Here is a 20426-nt window from a genome sequence, read left to right as displayed (position 1 = left end):
ATTAGATTTTGACGGCTAAACCCCACCTTTCGAAAGCCGAATAACACTTTCTTATTCTTTTCCCCACTGATGGGAGAAGCTTGCAGTGACCACCTAAAGCTGTGGTCTTTCTCTTCTCCAGTTGCTTTCCTAGTCCAGTATTTTAATCCACCTGCTTTGCATTACTCTCTATTGTACTTCTGGCCAAGGTGTGAAATCTGTAGCTTTCAAAACTTGTCCTACTTGCACCCTCTCCCCCTGTCTATAGTCTATATGTGTTAGTATAGTGGTCCATACTAACACATATCTTTTGTCAGAGTCAGAAATTCCTACAATAAACCTTTCCAGTTTATTTCATTATTTTACCGAGAATATCTCAATTCCAAATTAAAAATTTTATTCTGTGTGAGCAGCTCAAAGTGTCGTCATAACCAGAGTTCCACTATTAAGCACTATCGTTATTTTGAAAGAGTGAGGTGAAATCTAGGTGTCACGATAACGAGGTTGGACTGTACTTTGATACTGAACAGTAAGACACAAAAGATCCAAGTCTACACATTCTGTGAGATCCTTTTAAGTCAGTGGGACCCAGAAATAGCAAAAGAACCTTCTGACCCAGATTGAATAATAGTCCGGGTTTACTCCTGAGCAAACAAAACAATACTCCCTTTGTCTCAAATCAGTCACTATGTTGCAGTCAAAAATTTTGTCTCAAACTAGTTGCTACATTGGGTTATCTCTGCTAAATATTTAAACTGATAAAACATCTTGCAGATTTCAAGGTGATATACAATCAATGAACAATATTTACTTACTAAACATTCCCTTCTGCTCTTTTCAAATCAGCACCAAATAAGTTTCAAAAATCCAGGATTAACACACACTCTTAAGCCCCCCCCCCTCCCCATTTTGTAAGGACTCTTTTACTCATAATCACAATTAAACTATCTTCTAGCATCTAGCTAATTAATCACAAGTTTATTAAAAAAAACTGATCTTTCTCGTATACTGACGGTTCAATCCTTAACAAAATGAGATGTAAGAATGAGCAAACTCTGGATTTTTGAAAATATTCTAGTGCTGTTTAAAGGAAGGAATGTTCAGCAAGTAAATGCTATTAATAAATAACATAGTACCCTAAAAACTTTAAAAAATGTTCAAAATGAAATTTTTAAAAATTATAAAATCACCCGAATCAATAATCAGTACAAAAGTATTCAAATATAACAACTAATTTGGGAGGAGCGAGCAATAATTTTTTTAATGTGTTTTAAGTTACAACATTATCAGAGTACTTTGTACACAAAAAAGTAGCATACATGAGTCAAAAGCCTATTAATCAAAATGAAACAATACAAAATATAAAATAAGTTTTGTTTAAAAGCATCCGTTTTAGTAAAATTTAACTTGTAGTTGAAATAAATCGCTGAATGATAAGTGTCATATCAAGTAAAGATGGAATTAAGTTAGCGATTCTGAAACAAGTTTTTTTTAATTTAATTTTATTTATTTATTTATTTTATTTTTTTAAAATATCAGCATACTTAGAGATAAATTGATGCACTAAAAAGATAATATATTTTCTTTACTCCTTTATAAAATCAAAATTAAAATTTTCAACACACTAAAATAAATCCGTTTTGAAACCATGTGATGGAAATTGGCAGACAGTCAATTGTTATTATTTATAAAGAAGCATTTATATTATTTATAGAATGCTGGCAAGCAAAGATTTCCATTAAGGTTTAAAAAAAAAAAGGTGAGAAAATTTTATCCTTCACTGAAATTATTCTGAGATTCAAAACAATAAATTGACATTTTTTTTTTCTTCTCTAACTAAATTTGTATTTTACAGAAGATACAGGGTTGAAATGCAAATTATTGATACCTCTTGTTTTTCACAACACAAAATTTATTACACAGGGTTTATACTCAAACTATGACAAAATAGTTCCTAAAGGTGTACTTCAGGGTATCAGGCATAAAAATCCCAATTAAAAAATAAAAAAAAAATATGAATTTAATGTGGATAGAAAATTGCTGCAATAACAACAAGCAGAGTAAGAGTTAGGTATGAGGACGTTATTAAATGCAATAAAAAGTACCTTTACAGGCAAATGATAAAAAAAAAATTACACTTTAAAGATAGAGACAAATTAAGAAACTACCAATGATTAAGTGATAACAAAAATTAATAAATTCTTGGAATAAAAAAATTAAGCAGATTAAAAGGGTTTTTGGCTAAATAACTTATAACTTTCAGAAAAACAGAAATACTTGCAGGTTGCAAAAGGACTGGCATCTCAAAGTCAGCGAGCCATTTTCGGCAAAGCACGTGTTTGATGTTGGTGTTTCCAAAATAAATTCATTTTTTGTATGAGTACTTGTATGAGTTTGAAATGATAAAACTTCTTTTAACCTAAAAGAAATCTATTTAAAAGTTCTTTCTCCGCCCCATTATGTTTTTGGTGATGATTTCTCATTTTAAAAAAAACGAATTTCCGCAAAAACGCAGAAAATTTTCATGTCTGGGGTATTCACACACTTTTGACAAATAGCACTTTCTGTTCGGGTGTTAGTTGTATGTTTAAATTGATTGACAAGGGGCATGTTGGATGTTATATAAATCTTTTTGGAGTAGCATCACTAAGGGCAGGGGGGGGGGTCCACTCCAAGTGTGACCCAAAATTTGCAAGTTTATGAAAAATTAAACACTTTGTTTCTGAAAAATTTCCCAAGTATTTTAAATTATATTTAATCTATCAAATGTAGTAGCATCACTACAGGATGGACGTTGGACGGTGTCACTTGGTGTACAAGAATATCGAACATTATCTGGGAACTTAGAAACAGATATAAGAGTTTTTGAAAAATACCGTATACACTCTCATATTAGTCTATCTTGTGTATAAGTCGACCCACTAGTTTTAAGAGGAAAATCGAGGTAAAAAAATCGAAAACCCACATATCAGTCAAACTCCTACTTTCAGGAAAAATAGGGAACGTTTTGCGGCTCATTTTGAATATGAACATTGTAAAAAGGAGGAAAATAAAATGCAATAAACATTTTTATGTTAAAAACGTCCGATTATTATTCTTTTGCACAAAAAGGGTTCACTTTTGCATTCACGATTTTTGCAAAGGGTTCGATTTTGCTGTTATGATTTTTGATACTTTTTGCTTTTATATTAAATAAATATCAATAAAATTCTGCGCTGTAGCTACATTATACATTATTTTTAAAACAATGAGCATTAATTCGCAAATATAGGGAAAATTCGTGAATACGGAGATTCCTGAACTTTTCGCATATTTGGCCATTTACTGTAGTTATTTAGTCTTCATTTCACAATCATACCATGTAAAATTATAGCAGAATGTGTAAGTATTTACTTCAGGGTTCGTACTCTATTTGGATGAAAAAATTCCATGACTTTTCCAGGACTTTTTCATGACTTCATGAAAATTTTCATGACCTTGTTACATGAAGAGAATAGTACTATTTAATATTAAACTTGCCTTTTTTTTTTGGAAATGAGCATTAGCAAAACTTCTATGTGAATCCCACTACCTAATTGAAAAAATATCGGTGTACACCTAAAAAACTGAATAATTCTTATCTGTTTTCATCATATAAGTCTAAGTTAAGTAAAACTACAGTGAATGTTTAAATGTCGACTATTTTTTTATAAACAGGCAGAATGATAATGACTGGGGAAAAGGTTGAATGAATCATTGCTAAGTTTCAATAAATTTGCTTCAAAAGTTGCCTTTTAGTGTCAACTTGACAATTTTTAGGTTCTTTTAAATAAATCCACATTCTTTAGTAAATTCATGTTTCTAAACCAGATATTTATTTTTAAAAAAATATAAAAAAACATTTCATAGTAAATAAATCTTTTGATTTAAATGTACTTGTTTACATATTTGTACATTTTCAAATACATATAAATTAATAGGTTCAGAAATTCCAGAACATGTTTGAATAATGACACTGAACGTACCAGTGGGTCGCATGGATTAGTTTTGCGGGCCGTATATTGGAAACTACTGTTTTTGAGCATTAGAATTCCCCTTCTTCTGTGTTTTATCGCAAGACTCAAGATTGTCCAAAACCTTCAACAAATTGAGATAAACTCTGATAAATTTTAAAATAAAGATTTAGGAGTGATGGAAAGGAACTTGGATGCAATGTGTTTTTTGAGATCATTCAATTTTCCAGTTTAAATAAGTTTTCATGGTGCAATACTAAATCACTCAAGATTTCTAATGCTCTTTAGCTATTGTTACTTTTTCCCAGAACATTTTTCCATGACTGAAAATAAATTTCCATTACTTAGACTGAAAATTTCAATTTTCCATGACTTTTCCAGGTCTGAAATTTGCTTATTTTCTTTCCATGACTTTCCAGGATTTCCATGACCCGTACAAACCCTGTTACTTCTATAGCTCTCTGCCATGGGTGCAAGTTTGGTGATATGTTCAAGACGGAAAAAATTTTGATTATGAAATCAGACTTAAGAGAGTTAATATACCAGCAAGCATCAGAGAGGAATGATTCTGTTTAAATTTATCAAAAGGATGGATGTTAGTAGGTTCAATTTTTGCATGGAATGAGCGGGGGGTGGGGGGGAGTAGATAGCATTAAGTGTGGCGTTGATAGGGTTCCTCAAGAGGAAAACATTAATATTCACTGAGGTTTGATAAATTAACCAAGATCAGCCGGAACCAGAGCCTTTTGCTGGTTGTCACTTTTGTTTTTGCACTTTCACAATTGCTTTTAATTAATCGTGTAGTAAATATTCTGATTAGAGTTTCTGCCATTTAATTTTAAATCGGACCATAGTGGAGTTTTTCCACTAATGAACTGAAATATGTATCATAGCTAAAAATTTAAGTTCTATATTCCATATACACTATAACATTTAGCTTTAATTAAAAAGACTATTTAAGAAAACCATCACAACAACATAAGTACAATCCATCTCAGTAATTGAACAATTCCAGCATTTTGGGGAATTCCGTTTTGAGATTTTTTAACATTTACAAATATACACGTATATCAAAGAGAAAAAATGAAAATGTAGTACAAACTTACCTCACGCATTTATCTTCATGCAAAAAAAGTTTCAACATTTTTGCACTACTTTTAAAATTTAAAGATGGAAAAGAGTGGAAATAATTTGAGCAATGGCAAAAATCTTCCAAATAAATAATAATTATTGTACACATTTTCAAAAATAATAAATTGCACAAAAAAGAATATCTAATCTTATTATGCTTGATAATCAGATTGTCATACCCAGTAAAAAAAGTGGATTTCAAAAAAAAAAAAAACTTACTAATACTTTTCATTTAATCACCTCAAATTAATAAATATCTTTTCCAACGAATAAAAAGAATTATTTTTTGAAATTTTAAAGGCATACTTTTGAATTACTTTATCCCTTATACCAGGGGTTGCCAAACCTTTCTGAGTCGTGGCACCCTTTGATGAGTTAGAACTTTCTGATGGCACCCTAGTCTATCTTTTTTTATGCATACATATATAGATAAAGATGGACACCTTGCAGCATCCCTAGATTCTCTGTAGCACCCTAGGGTGCCACAGCATCCCTTTTTTAACCCCAGCTTTATACTATGAAAATGGGTTTGAAAACTTTAATGAAATCATTTCATGGCAAATTCTTTTTTTCTTTTTCTTTTTTTTTTTTTTTTTTTTGTAAAATAAGATTAACAATTTTAATTAGATTTCTAGAAATTATTATGCTTTTTTCAATTTAAAAAAATTAAAACCACTCATTAACACAGAAAACTAATCTAACAAAACAGATTAAAAAAAAATAAATACAGAAAACACATTTATTGTAAGATGAAATCAGTTTACAATCAGTTACTTTCACACAAACACCCTCCTTTTTGCACAATGGACACACAATAAAACATTTCTGCATTCATACATTTTCAAGTAACCACCACAGTAAGAAACTTTGCGCGGGAAGGTTACATGAAGACTCAAAGATATGATAAATAAACATCATTTCTCTGTGTACATAATTAACTCATTAATTTCGTCCATTACTGCAACAAGTACCCATAGCTTAAGTGAGTCATTGAAAGTTTCCAAACAAAGAGCCCAACTACAAACGGATTTCCTACAACAATGTTCAAAATCGATCTTGGACTATGGAATCGAAAATTTAAATAAATTATCTTCCTTTGAAATCATGTTATTTGCAAATTCATAGGACATTCAAGGTTTAATGCAAATAAAAAAAACTTCCTTCGAAAACATGACTATCTCGTTAGGACGACATGATGAAAACATTTATGCAAAGAAAACAATAAAATGCTGTTCAGCACTATTACAACAAATGATAAACCTTGTGTGATTAAATAAATACAATACATGTAAAATTACTTATTGAATCAAGTTTTAGTTCAGAAATCATTCATGAAAATACATACACTAATAAAACTTACATAAATTATAAACAATTTGAAAATAACACTATACGCATTTCATAAATGATAAGTGTAAAATATTCTGTACTTACCTTAGTATCTTTAAAGGAAAAAATATATTTCTGTAAGAAAAATAATTATTTTAATCAAAAAACATACCTCTAAAGAATCTATGGGAATAGGTTGTAACTTATACCGAAGTAGCAGTTTCATTAAGATGTTGATAGTCTCCAAAGCTACAGCAGCTTCTTCATCAGTTGATATCACACATTTTGACTGTAAACATAAGCAAAGATTAGAAATTGTTATACAAATAAAATAATAATGTGGCAATTAATACAAATCATGTTTCTGTTTCAAGGTCTTCTGCTATCTCTCTATAATCAAGCTTTACAAGACATTCAAAAATAGATACATAAAAAGTAAATCAATAAGTAAAAATAAAAGGTAAAAAAAAAAAAAATCCTAATCAAATACAAAGATTACATGCTTATCCTAATTCAGAAAAGAAAATTTAGTACCAGTGAAGAAAATTTAGTACCAAATCTATTTGGTTAAAAATCAAATAACACAGTACACAGTTGAGTTTCGAAAACATTTTTTCATTCGGTGCATTGTTTTACACAATTTTCAAAAGACCAAAATGTGGTACAGTTGAGTTTTTGAAATATTTTTTTTTCAGTTTTTTGTGCTTATGTACAATTTTTAAGAGATCAAAATGTGGTACAGTTGAGAATCCAAAACATTTTTTCATTGTATGCTTTGTTTCATGCTAATGAAGTGGAATATTATTATTACTAATACAGAAGATCGTGTTAGATTAAAAACAGAAAGTTGCAGAAATACAAACATTTTTATACATTTATTTACCTTGCAAAATCATTATAGATGATGGCGCTTTTTTCTCCACAATATCTTATAGGTATTTTTGTAAAATTAAATTATTCACGGAATTAGAAATCAAGAGTTGAAGTTCTTTTGAACTCACAAATGCATTAACGTCTGCAAGACTTCACTTAATTATTTAAGGAGATGGAAGGTTTTCCTGTCTGCTACATCCTACACAATTTTCAAAAAACAAAATGTGGTACAGTTGAGTTTCTAAAACATTCTTTCATTGTATGTGGTGTTTTGCACAAATTTCAAAAGACCAATTTTCAGAAAAACTTCATATTTTCTCTTATTAAGCATAAAATAAACCAATGCATTGCTGAAGTAAAAAGAAAAGAGGGGGGGGGGAGAAAATCAGAAAAGTAGAACATAAAAACATATTTCAGTACTAAGTGTCAACTGTATTTACAATGCAACAATATAAATTTTAGTATTTCATTATCTAAGTTTAACCAATTAATCATCTTAAATAATAGTATTCTTACCAAATTCTCTAGCATAAGTGGATTAAACAGCTCGTGTTTAGAAACATCATCTTCAGATATGATATCATTAATTTTGACACTGCCTTTTTCACTGAGTACTTCGTCTTTACATTTCTCTATAACTTCATCACTTTCCATCTTGGTTGGAGATTTTTTAAGTGTACTTGAATGTACATCTTTATCCGAGAGCTGTTTTATAATTTTTTGAAACCCATCATCAAAAGATTGAAAACTTGAAAAAGATCGTTTAGTTGAGGATTCATTTGCAACATCCTTTTCATGTTCCATATTCTGGTGTTTATCAACTGAAGGGGTCATAAATACTGGACTAGAAATTTTATTTCTACGTTCTTTTTCCAAGAAGTCCCCTGCACTAGAAACTTTAGCATAGACATTTGAGCTTGAGTCATTTGAACTGTCATCTAAATAAGGCACTATGCTATCAGGTACTGGAGAAACATACAATGGTGCATTCTTAGATGTTTCTGCAGCACCATCATCCTGTTTGTTACACATAGAAGAAGCATTTTTCTCGATCAAAGGCTTTGTTTCTTTCGGCTGTGGTTCCAACGCGAAGCTTGATGTATCCATCTCATGACTTGGCGATAAAGCCTCAAAACCAATAGGTCTGAAAATCAGAGTACAAAAGAAACAAAATTAGTTGAAAAAAAATATATTACTAAGCTAAATGCAACAATAACAGGCAATAGACATATAATAGGTCCCTTGCTTTGATTGGTGCATATATATATATGCACAACAGCAATGGATTAACAGTTGAAATATTAGGAGATTAGTTGAAACAATTTTTTTCAAATGTATTTTTATATATCTTACTAATATTATATATGCGAAAGTTTGTCTGTATGGATGTATGGATGGATGTATGGATGTTTGTTACTCTTTCACGCAAAAACTACTGAACGGATTTTGATGAAACTTTACAATAATATAGCTTATGCATCAGAATAACACATAGGGTAGTTTTCGTCCCGTTATGGAGGGCAAAACCCCCTTAGGGGGGCAATAAAACACAATTTTTGTATAAATTCTCTAATATTGGGATGAAAAAATACTTGCACATATTTACATTATATGTCCATCGAAAGCTCTGATTTTTCTGCTGAAGATGGCACCTGTTCGAAATTTCTAAGTAGAATAAAAAACGAGTTATGAGCTTTTTAGATCCATGTTCGAAGGCTTTCCTCAACTCAATACAGTATTTAGTGTATCATCTCAACTCCCTGTCGATAGCGACAATTGTTGTATTGTTGACTTTCTTTGCTTTTCGTGATTGTTCAAGGCTTTTCTCAAGTCAAATCTTGAAGTAAGATTTTTGCACAAGATTGGCAAATAATACATGATTTGGCTGATGATTTTCCATTTAAACGGAACTTTAAAGTAATTAATGGTTTTTATTAATATTTATGCTAATTGAACACTTACTCATTATCCAAACAACCAGCAGATCGCCAAAATTTTTGCAGAAAGATTTCCGTAGCTGATGCATTTGGCAGTTTTTTCAACGTTGCTGTTTTTGAAGCCGAAGACTACGTCATAATGTTTCTCAGCTTTCACCATGTAAACAAAATATCGCCAATCAAAGAATTTTCAAAAGACTTTTTTTACTGTGTTAAATAATCCAGCAACTAAATTAGGGAAATCCATAAACAGCACAAAAACTTCCATTAATTTTCCTTTTTGCACAATTTCAAACAATCACCAAATTTTATTACTTATTTTGGTAACATTTCGGATGAAACTGTTTAGCGCCATTTTATGGTGAGCAAAAATATCTCAGCATCTGGCGACGATATCTCTGTAACGAAAATTAATATCATATCGTTTTACAAAGTAAGGAAAGAATGGGGGAGCATCATCGAAGGTACCTCGAAACGACTTTCGCAAATTCGGTAAAATCGCACCAAGAGCCACAATGATTGAAATTTCCCGAAATAACTAAAGCAAGTATGAGGGGATTACGAGCGCAGCTACTTTTTTTTAATCACTTCGTACTTCATTAGCCATACAGAGAAGGTTTTAGACTCCATGTTAAAAAAAAAGTATCAACAGATTAATCTTTTTAAACATGAGAAGATTAATTTCATGTTTTTTAAATTTGTATATGCTTAAATATAGTGCTTTCGTTTCTAAATCAATACTACTTTGTTTTTATACTTATTGCTATTTTAGTTTTATGGGTAAGGAAGAAACTCGATTTTTAATCACGTCAAAAAGATGTGTTTTAAATTATTTTACTTAAAACAGAAAACAAAAGCAAGTAACGATTTTTTCTAATAATTATTACTGACCCAGGCAACGCCGGGTATTTTTGCTAGTATTTCATAAAAATTTAAACAACCTGAAAGTGGTGTTTGTTAAATAATAAAATAGTGCTTGTAAAGTGATAGCCCATTTTTGGGATATTTATTGTTCAATCATTATAGTAATAGGCCATCATCCATTACTGAAACCAAACTAAGATTGAGTTTGATGTTTTGCTGTTTAGTTTATGCTTTGATTAGACTTTCCACATGTTTTAATTCATTCTTTATCTGATAATCAACACGGTATAGGCTACCTGATACCCTACAAGTGGACTCAAGTAAAATTTTCCTAAGACAGTGTGAAATTTTTGGTAGCTATGCGGAAGCTTGACCCCCCCCCCTAAAAACTCTTCAAATACGTTTACAAAAATCACTGAAAAAAATATCTTAAAAGTTTGTTTTTTTTTTTTTTTTTTAATAATAATTTTTCAGTTTTAAAATGTGTTAACATCCCAAAATTTTCGGAAACGGAAACAAAATTGTTTTGGGATTTTCGAAAATTTCCCCACATCACAAACACACCCTGCATTATTAACACAGGTGTGGCTTTTTGCTTATGCAATACTGATAAAACAGGGTGTTCACCAATTTAGTGATTTGAAATTTTAGTATATTTCCAAACCGGAATTTTAAAAACTCCCAATATCTTTTTTTTTTTTGAAAATTTGAAGACAAAGTTAAAACAAAATAATACATGTCACTTAGTAGTGCAATTCATTGATAAAATTGACAGTCATTATAAACATATACGTTTAGTTCAATCATTACATAAATATTAAAGCATGAACTTTATTTCTTTCAGGTTAAAGTATACTTAGACGATTTTGTGTATTCATGGTACATGAAGATTCAAACAAGGATGGAAAAAATAATCTATTAAAGTCTTAAAAACTTTTACTGCAACTAACTCCTACAGTGCAATTTAAGTGCACTACCTGAAAACAATATCTGTACGACCAACTTTAATAGTCGACTAAAAATTTCACATACTATATAAGATCACTTTAAACTGCAGTATAAGGTCAAAAATCTAACAACCAGAAAAAAAGAGCATCTATTTTAGGGATTGCAATACTGGTATACCGAATACCAGTATTTGGAGCTATTTTGCAATTTTGTAATACCGGTATTTGATGTGGTAGAATACCGGTATTTTCGGTATTAGCAAAAAATAATAAAGTTTTTAATTTAACTAATTAGATATTTACTGTTATTTTAAATATATAAATTGTTTTTTTCGATGAGACAGTTCGAAAATCAATCTATTAAAGTAAAAATTTGGCTTCAAAAGCACGAATTTATAGAATATCAATTAACAATAATTGAGGAAAGATTACAAAATGATATTTTCATCACCGAGTGGTTTGATGAATCGCGCTTTCGTGAATTTACGTGAACCATGTTTTTGTTTTCTCCATTTCCTTGACTTGCCCTCTAGAGTGAAAACTAGTTTTAAGTGCTTTTACAAATGTATTTGCGCAATGAACAATTTATTCCAACCATCAATTGCGGCAATTCTTTATGACATTTTTAAAATGATTTGTCTCAACTGTTAAGAATTTTGATAGAAATTTTTCCATAAGTTCTTTGGTATAAGAAACAGTAATTTGTTGTCACAGATATTAGTGTGCTGTTCTGATTTATACTAAGCAAGCAGGGGAGTGCACGGGGGGGGGGGGGGGGACATGCTGGTACGGGCACAAACCTAAATGGGTTCCGAAGATTTTTAAAATGAGAGGTGAAATATATGTACGGACTTAGGGTTAAACAATAAGGAGGGCCCCGTAAAAGTCATTTGTGACATGCCTCAAAATTTCTGTGCCCACCCCTACAAGCAAGATAATATTAAAAATACCTTGAACATTTGCAAAGAAGTAAGGCATAATCAGTTGGAGCATATTTTCAGAAATTTACATAATTGTAAAGAATTTCAGAAACAAAAAATACAAAAACAAACATAAAGAAAAAAACTCACAAGATGAAATTTATTGTGAATTTCAAACCGAGGTGTTAATAAAAGGCAAACACAAACCTCTTCTGACCAAGAGGAAATCGTTGAAGATGATTTTTATTCTGGAGAAGAATTGTCGCTCGAAAGGTTAAGACCAAAATATTTGAAGATGAAGGACTTTCATGCAACTACAGTATCGCGAATTATTAACAGTACCATCGGCATGAATGAATTCAGAAAGAATATTTTCAAGTGCAGGAAATTTTTTCCCAAAAATGAGTTTCAACCTTACTGACAAGTAAATAGATGCATTATGTTTATATTACTGATTTTTTATTATATTTGTTCCTTCGTTTTATATTTGTTCCCAATAAGTAAATAATGACCTTTTTGCACAAAATAATAAAATATGGCAACGAAATATCATGTTCTTTCTAATACCAGGGGTCGATCCAGGTTTTATTTTTTGGGTCCCCATTTTGTGAAAAGGCAAAATATTTTTGTGAAATTTCGTTATTTTTGTGAAAAAGCAAAATATTTTTGTGAATTTTCTTTGCTTTTGTAAAAAAGACCTCGTGATTTTTTTCTTGGAAAAGATTATATTAAAGCATTTTTAGCTGTCGTATCGTTATAGAAAAGCCCTAGACAGGTTTCAGGGGTGATTGCAAGTTCTTGAAGAATACATGAAAGCAGTCAAGAGAAAATGCGCTGGGGGAGGGGGGAAGTAAGACCCTTAACATTTTATTCGTAATTTGACACATACATTACATTTATTGCTTTTTACAAATATACATATGCAAGGCACACTTTCTTAAGGTGAAAGTCTCACAACAGATTTCCTGTTTGCCCCTCTCAAATACTTTAAGAGCAATGAAAATTGCACATGCTGCTGAACGTAGTGATAACTCCTAATAAATACAATATAAACAGACTCAAAGATATCACATATTTCTTAACACAGAAGTGAAATACTCATTAAAGATTCCATGTATGTGTTTGAAAAACTTAAAAGTAATTAAAACCCAAAATAATACTGCACCAGCATTCAGCGTTTAATTTTTTGACTTTTGACGTTCTTACAGAGTAGGTATTTCGTTTAAAACTTTGCAATTTAATGATGTTAATAAATATATAAGAAATTTTATTTGTTTGCCTCTTAACAAGGTACAGTAAACATCAAAAATGCGAAAAATTCGTTTACCATGGCCGATGTAAGGAAATTAAGATCTTCAAAACAAATAAAAATATAAAAACAGCATGTAAATATGTTTATTTTAAGTAAAGTTATTTTAGAATTGGATTTTGAAACTCAACACAAATTAATACTAAATATATATTGCATAATCAAAGTAAAATTTAAGATTTTCCTGAAAACAAGCTACCAATCACAATTTTCCCTCTCCCGTCCCCCTTCTGACGCTCTCAAGCAAAAACACCTCATGCAGCAAGCAAAAAGATAAGATGGGGGAAGGTGGAAGAGGCTCCCGCGTAGATGCGTACACATTTGCGGTTAAAAAATATTGTGAAAAGGTTGCCTTTTTATAAATTTTTGTGAAGGGGCTGCTTTTACGACGCGGAATATTGTGAATGGGGCCGCTTTTGCGATGGGGAATTTTGTGAATGGGGCCGCTTCTGCGGCGCGGAATTTTGTGAATGGGGCCGCTTTTGCCATGCGGAATTTTGTGAAGGGGCCGCAAAGCGGCCCCAATTTGGCGCTGGATCGACCCCTGAATACTGATATTAATACGGGTATTCCGGTATTACGTTTAAAAAATACTGAATACTGGTATTACTTTTTTGGTCCGGTATTGCAATCCCTAATCTTTTTGGAGGCAACAGACTACACTCAGGACAGAAATATGATATACTGTCAAATTCGGGAGAAACATTTTCCCATGCACAAAAAGGGACTAATTTATCGATACAAAATAAACTCAATAAAAGAAGAAAATCCTTTAACTTAGTTTCTAAACACAGTTTCATGCACTAATTTTGAATATTATATTGAATTAAAAATGTTACTTACATATAAACTGGTGCTTCATTCCTATCAGATGAATTTTCAGTACTAACTTTTTCTAGGGGGAAAAGAAGATGTTTAATACGACTCCGCATTAACACAAAGTGATAAAAACTTCTCTATCTATGCTATTTACTATACATCTGTCTTGCCCCAGAGCAATATCTAAGACATCTTATATCAAAAATAACAGTAAGATATCCTACTTTTGCTTTGAGGGGCCAGTATAATATAGCGAAACAGTGGCAGAGAAAAAACTGCATTACTGTTAGTGACCTACAGAGCGGAATTTCAATTTTTGTTGGTTAAGTGACAAATTGTAAGGGATCATTCATAAATACCCTGGTTTTAATCATGAATCACTGAACAATTACAGGCAAGTGTTGAAAATTTATGAACCTTTCTTTACACTTCGTGGTCTATCCAAGAATAAATTAAATGTGGCTTGTTAGGTCAGCAATATCTCTTTTTTTAATGTTTCATGATACTATTCAACTATCAAATCTATTTGACCATGAAACGCTGTAAGTTATAAATTGCTATCTTTCATGCATATGCAATGAGAAATAAATTGTTTAAATGTTCATATTTCATCAAATTGTCAAAATTTTTATTTCAAATTTTAATATAATGATTCTCTTGTATGCTGTCAAGTTTTCTGAAAGTTTGCTTAAGTTTGACCGGAACTCTAGGTGCAAAAAACATGATAACAAAATTGATATTTTTGAAAGAAATGCTTATAATTACGTAAATTGTAAATGATACTTAAATGAAAATGTATAACATTATTGAACAAAGTATGTAAATTAATTGCTGAAATTTACAGATTATTAACAGCTATTTACAATGAAGGATGATCAAAAAGTTTTTGTTTCATAAATTTCTTGCTGGTTCCTTAAATAGGTGGATAATTTATTTTTATTGGAAAATGTCAGCCGGAAGCATACCTTTCATGTGACAAAAGTTACAGAACAATTGCTCTCTTACTTCTTGAGAAATTCTTTAGAATATAAATTTTTGTAAGTGATGGCAGTTTTTTTTGTGTGCCTATATATATATATATATATATATATATATATATATATATATATATATATATATATATATATATATATATATATATTATCATTAAAGTATGAAATCCGTTATTTCATAGAATACCTAGTTATTTCATAGAATAACGATCCGCAGCCCGTTGAAGTGTACAATAATCTATATCATATATCTTGCACGATAGATACATTTACCTTCCACCCCTGTGTTATCCCCAAAATGTTCGTGTAAAACCCAGTGTGTCAGCAAAAAATGTCTTTGTTCTAGAAATAATGTTCTTTGTAATTCCAAGTGTCATTTTAGTAATCCTTGTTGTAACAAATGATTTTTTGGCACATTTCCATAAATACCATTTATACGCTGCATAAATTAAATAAATTGCTTCTTTTTCATTTTAATTGTCTATCACTAGTTTATTTATAGAATACCTATATAGTTATTTCATGGAATAACTAGGCATTCTATAAAAGAATTGCATTATAAACTTTAACGGAAACACACACACATATATATATATATAAAAGGTGTCCCAAAATTAACGCAAGATTTGAATTTGCCACCATTTTTTCCATAAATTGTTGACAGCCATGAAAAAAGAACAATTTGACGGTTGAGAGTTTAGGGTTAGTAAAAATGGGGTGTTATTGTACCATACAGCTAGAGAGAGTGAAACATTTCAATTACTGCATGATAGTGCTGGGCGATGTTGCAGATTTTAACATCGCGATACATCGCCAGTAAACATCGCGATATTTCAATGTATTTTCTTTTCATTAAATCAAGGGTGTCCACGAAGGGGGAGGGGGTGGGGTAAGGCGCAAGGCCTGCAAAAGCATGAGCCACATAAAAACACAGAAGATTCATTTTAATTTCATATTTTGGAAGACATTCCCCAGTTCAAACAATGACCCCAGTCCACTGCGCATTTTTTGTGTATGGGGGGGGAGTCAGAGAAGGGGTCTGACTGAAAGAAAGAAGTAGCAAGGTCAAGGTGAAGGGGAAACGTTTTGATTAGAGGATTCAGAGTCTTGGTTGTTTCTTTTCTTTTTTCTTTTGAGTGGAGAAGGAAAAACTAAAAAAAGGGAAGGACTAAAAAGTTTGTGTCCTAGAATTTCGGGGGGTATTTGCCCCGACGGTCCCCACCCTGTCTACGGCCCTGCCATCGACATAATATCACGATGCTTCGCCATTGGTTGCGAGAAGCGATGCTTCGACTTCAGTCGCCGAGTCATCATAAGCCGCGATGTATTCTCAAAGGCAGTTCTTCCGACGCATCGTGACGCATCGCGGTGTATCAGCGAGTAGTCTCACCGAGTCATCCGCGATGTATCGGCGAAGGCAGTTCTTCCCAGGGTCTTTAGAAGAGGAGACTAGGGTTGGACCATCTCCCGAAACAGGTTGTGGGGGAATGAAATTGGTGACGTAGCTCTGGAAGCACTCGCGGAGCACTTTAAGACGATTTCAATAGGAAATGGCATTGCTTCGCTCCTATTTTTGGACATAAAAGCATAATTTGGAAAAAAATAAAAAAAATAAGTCTTCGTGTCTTAATTTACCTTTTTTGATACTAGTGTCTCACCCATATTTTACGAGAATTATTTTGAATTCGAATAAAATGGAAAAACAAAACTTGATCATGAGTGATTTCAAACGATAATTATTATGAAACTAAACCAAGTTTGACTACAACTTAAAATAATTTTATTAGAAGAAAATGGTAATCTATTTGAGTCATTAAATTCGTAAACTACTACAAAAAATCTTTTCCTGATTTGAAAGAGAAATTACTGTTATTCATTTACTTTAAAGTTTATCTTCAAAAAATTGTAGAAGAGAGAAAGAATCATGATTAATGTTAATAATATAATAAATTAATATTAATTCTAAGAAGTAAAAAACGAATTTTTCAATGAATAATGATTGAATTTAATAATATATAGCAACTATATTAATTCAAAATAGTTATATATTTACATTTATAAAATATATACAACAACATAGAGGGAAAAATCAGGGCTGCGAAGTCGGAAGGAAAATGGCCGACTCCGACTCCTGGATTTTGAAATGCCCGACTTCGACTCCAACTCCGACTCCGGATTTTTTTAAGTGTATTTTTCAATTCCCTCTCTCCCTTCAGGAGAAGGGGGAAACCTTTAAACAGAGATTAAAATATTAATTCCTTTTTATGAAAATTTCGCATTTTTTTTGTAAACCCAAGATGCATACAACGTTAGAAATTCAATTTAAAAATCAAATTTTCCAACAGTTACGAGTTAAAAAATGAAATGACTTAAAAATTCCTTTAAAAAAATTGAAAAGGATTACCTTGCCCCCTTTAATATTTAACAAATAGATATTGATCAAATCGTGTGTTTTCAATTTTTGAAAGCTGTAATTTGAGAGGAAAAAAGCTTTTTTTTTTCTAAGTCCAAGTTCTTGAGAGGGTGTGGTTTGCCCCGGGTGACACTCATGTGGTAGGTGACACCTAAAGTTAATTTCAGAGTTTATAAAAGGTATAAATACTTTAATTCTGAAAATTCTCCTGATTATATTTTAAATTATATTTCATCAATAAAATTTCAACGAAAATAGGGCACATATAAGTCAGGAGCAAATTTTACACAAAATGCGGCGGTATACAGATTTATACGAATAGTTTTTACTATACCTATATTTCTTCTTCGCTAAATTTTTAATTTCAATTTTATTGGCTGCTTTAGAATTAACCTTAATGTGAAGATTTTAAGATTAACTGCAATTATTTAGTATTGTAATCAAGAAATCATTTATACTTATTTTGCTCCAAATTTTTTAGTGAGAACCAAACTTATAGAAATAGTCTTAATAAAGAAAAAAAACATTAGATTATTTCATCGGATCTTTTGTATTCGTGTTTTCGCGCAAGAACTTATTTGAATTTGTCGATCACTCTCAAAAGTTTCCATCTGAGGTACGGGCCCCGACTTACTAAATTGTTACGTCCCTTTTACTATTTTATAACTGAGATCGAACAAAACACTATATTTTTATTTTTATTTGAAATTGATTACTTGAAAATGTTAGGCGATAAAACTGTTTGCTGACAGTTGCTATATATTAGTTAAGTTAAAAAGCAAGCAAACTAGGGGACGGCTACAGAAAGTTCGATAAGCACTCAAGCTAGCTGATTGCCATTGTAGCAGTTATTGTTTTTCATTAGTAACTTTTTATACATGTAATCAAACCAATTGCTAGTAGTCAGTTTTTAAAAAATGCAATGAGAGTCAGTAAAAATGAAAGACAAAAAAAAAAACCCGGAGTCGGAGTCGGAGTCGACATGTTTTCTAACGACTCCGACTCCTTTACCCCAAAATTAGTCCGACTCCGACTCTTCGATTCCGACTCCGACTCCACAGCCCTGGGAAAAATACAAATACTCAGAAACTGATTACCACATGGTAATACTTCATTTATACGTCTTTTATGAAAAAAATTAAATATCTCATGAAGCATTTTTAAAGCAATTACTGTTATTACAAGCAGATATTTCCCAAGTACTGTTACTCGTGTATAATGGAAAGATTTTGTAACTACTATATTGATTCAAAATGCAAATAGCTGTATACATAAGTGACTGCAATAAATACATATATTAAAATATTATTTTTGCAGAATATTAAAATAACTATAGAGGAATAAGTACGGAATATCAGAAGCTGGTTGATACATAACGTTTCTTTAATAACCCCCCCCCCCCAAAAAAAATTATCCGATGAAATATTTTTAAGACCAAACCTTTACTTTAAACTGATATTTCCAAGAACTATTGGCTGTGACTTTTCAAATGGATACCACTGATGAACATTCAAAGTATGATCAACTATGTAATTACTGATGTTTATGATTCAAATAAATGAAATAAGCTTGCAATAAATACATATACTGAAATAATTGCATTTGTAGAATATATGCGCAACTCTTTGATGGAAAAATATGCGTTATACGAAACTGAACATCAAAGATATGCACCGCCAACCCTTTCATGTTTTCGACTTGATGCTCAATTGAAGAAATTTCGAACTTATGTTAAGCAATTTTTGTTAAATATTTTGCTTCTTGTGTACAGGTAAGTATGTTTCATAAGAAGATTTTAAACTCGAAAAAAAAAAAAAAAAGAATAACCACTCAGGTACGCAACTATAAAACGGAAATAATTATGAAGCGATACGAATTAATACAAATTGAAATTAAAAGATGCACAAGTCATCAAATATATGCATATCTTTTATTAATCTCCAATTAATTTACATTCTTAAATAATTTCATTCAATAAACATCACTGATTATGAAATAACAAAAAAATGCATAACATTTTGAATTCATAGGTAATTTTTAAAAAACCACTCTGAAATCCATAACTATTCATGGGCGAACAGGATTCCCCAAGATAGAACCAACCTTGACTCCCAAAGGTTTCAAAAAAAAAAAAAAACCCTCGAAAGCCCACAGGTTTAAGATGGGGGGGACACCCCTAAAGCGCACAGGTTTTAGTCCGTAAAAAATTAAGTAAAATAAAATAAATAAACCGAAGGTACACAGGTTCAAGGGATGAAAGAAAAACTGAGCTTAGGTTTGAGGAAGCAAGAAAAAAAAAGAAAAAGAAGAGGCTCAGGATTGGAGGGGTGCAAAAAAAAAGAAATTAATGAAAAAAAAACGAAGTCACACACAAATTTGAGGGTGCAAAAAAGAAAATAATAATAATGAAGGTGCATTGAGGGCGCATCGGCCGGCGGGCCCGTCCACCCCTATCACTGTCTGACCCCTTTTTTTCGAATTATACCAAAACCTATGTTGCAGCTGCTCTTAATTTTAGTCATTAGTTATTTTATTTTTGCTTCTGTGTTTTAAATTCATTATAAACTACACCCCCCCCCTCACCGAACGAAAAAGGGAAAACAATATAGGAAGGAATACTAAGAATTAAAGAATTTATTTCAAAGCACTGGGAGAGTTTTTGAAAAATAATTTAAATGAAGTATGAAAAATTGCCCTCCCATTGCCCTCCCACCTTCTAATGTTGGATTCTTGACGAAAAGGTTGCTAAACCCAATCAGCGAGAGCCGACAGATGAAGTAAACAAAGGGGGCCTGTTTCTTGGAAATGTCATGCCCAGGGCACGGGCAAAGGGAGCCCGTGCGATAAACAGTGCGAGCAGAAAAATTAAAATTGAAGATGCAAACCAGTATTGAGCTATGGAAATACGCAAGTCAGTGCTT

The 20426-nt window shown here is 31.5% G+C and overlaps 1 protein-coding gene across 1 annotated transcript in view; it reads right to left on the bottom strand.

Annotated features, from left to right (window-relative positions):
* LOC129229437 (uncharacterized) overlaps positions 1–20426 on the bottom strand; it is a 118605-nt gene that overhangs the window by 9958 nt on the left and 88221 nt on the right. The window contains exons 7-9 of the mRNA XM_054863748.1: positions 14125–14176; positions 7821–8448; positions 6604–6720 (exon numbers count right to left, since the gene is read on the bottom strand). Coding sequence (XP_054719723.1) covers positions 6604–6720; positions 7821–8448; positions 14125–14176 — 797 coding nt within the window. The remainder of the gene's footprint in view (positions 1–6603; positions 6721–7820; positions 8449–14124; positions 14177–20426) is intronic.

This window comes from Uloborus diversus, chromosome 1, assembly GCF_026930045.1.
Source record: "Uloborus diversus isolate 005 chromosome 1, Udiv.v.3.1, whole genome shotgun sequence".
NCBI lineage: Eukaryota > Metazoa > Arthropoda > Arachnida > Araneae > Uloboridae > Uloborus > Uloborus diversus.
This window is presented reverse-complemented; position numbering and strand designations above follow the sequence as displayed.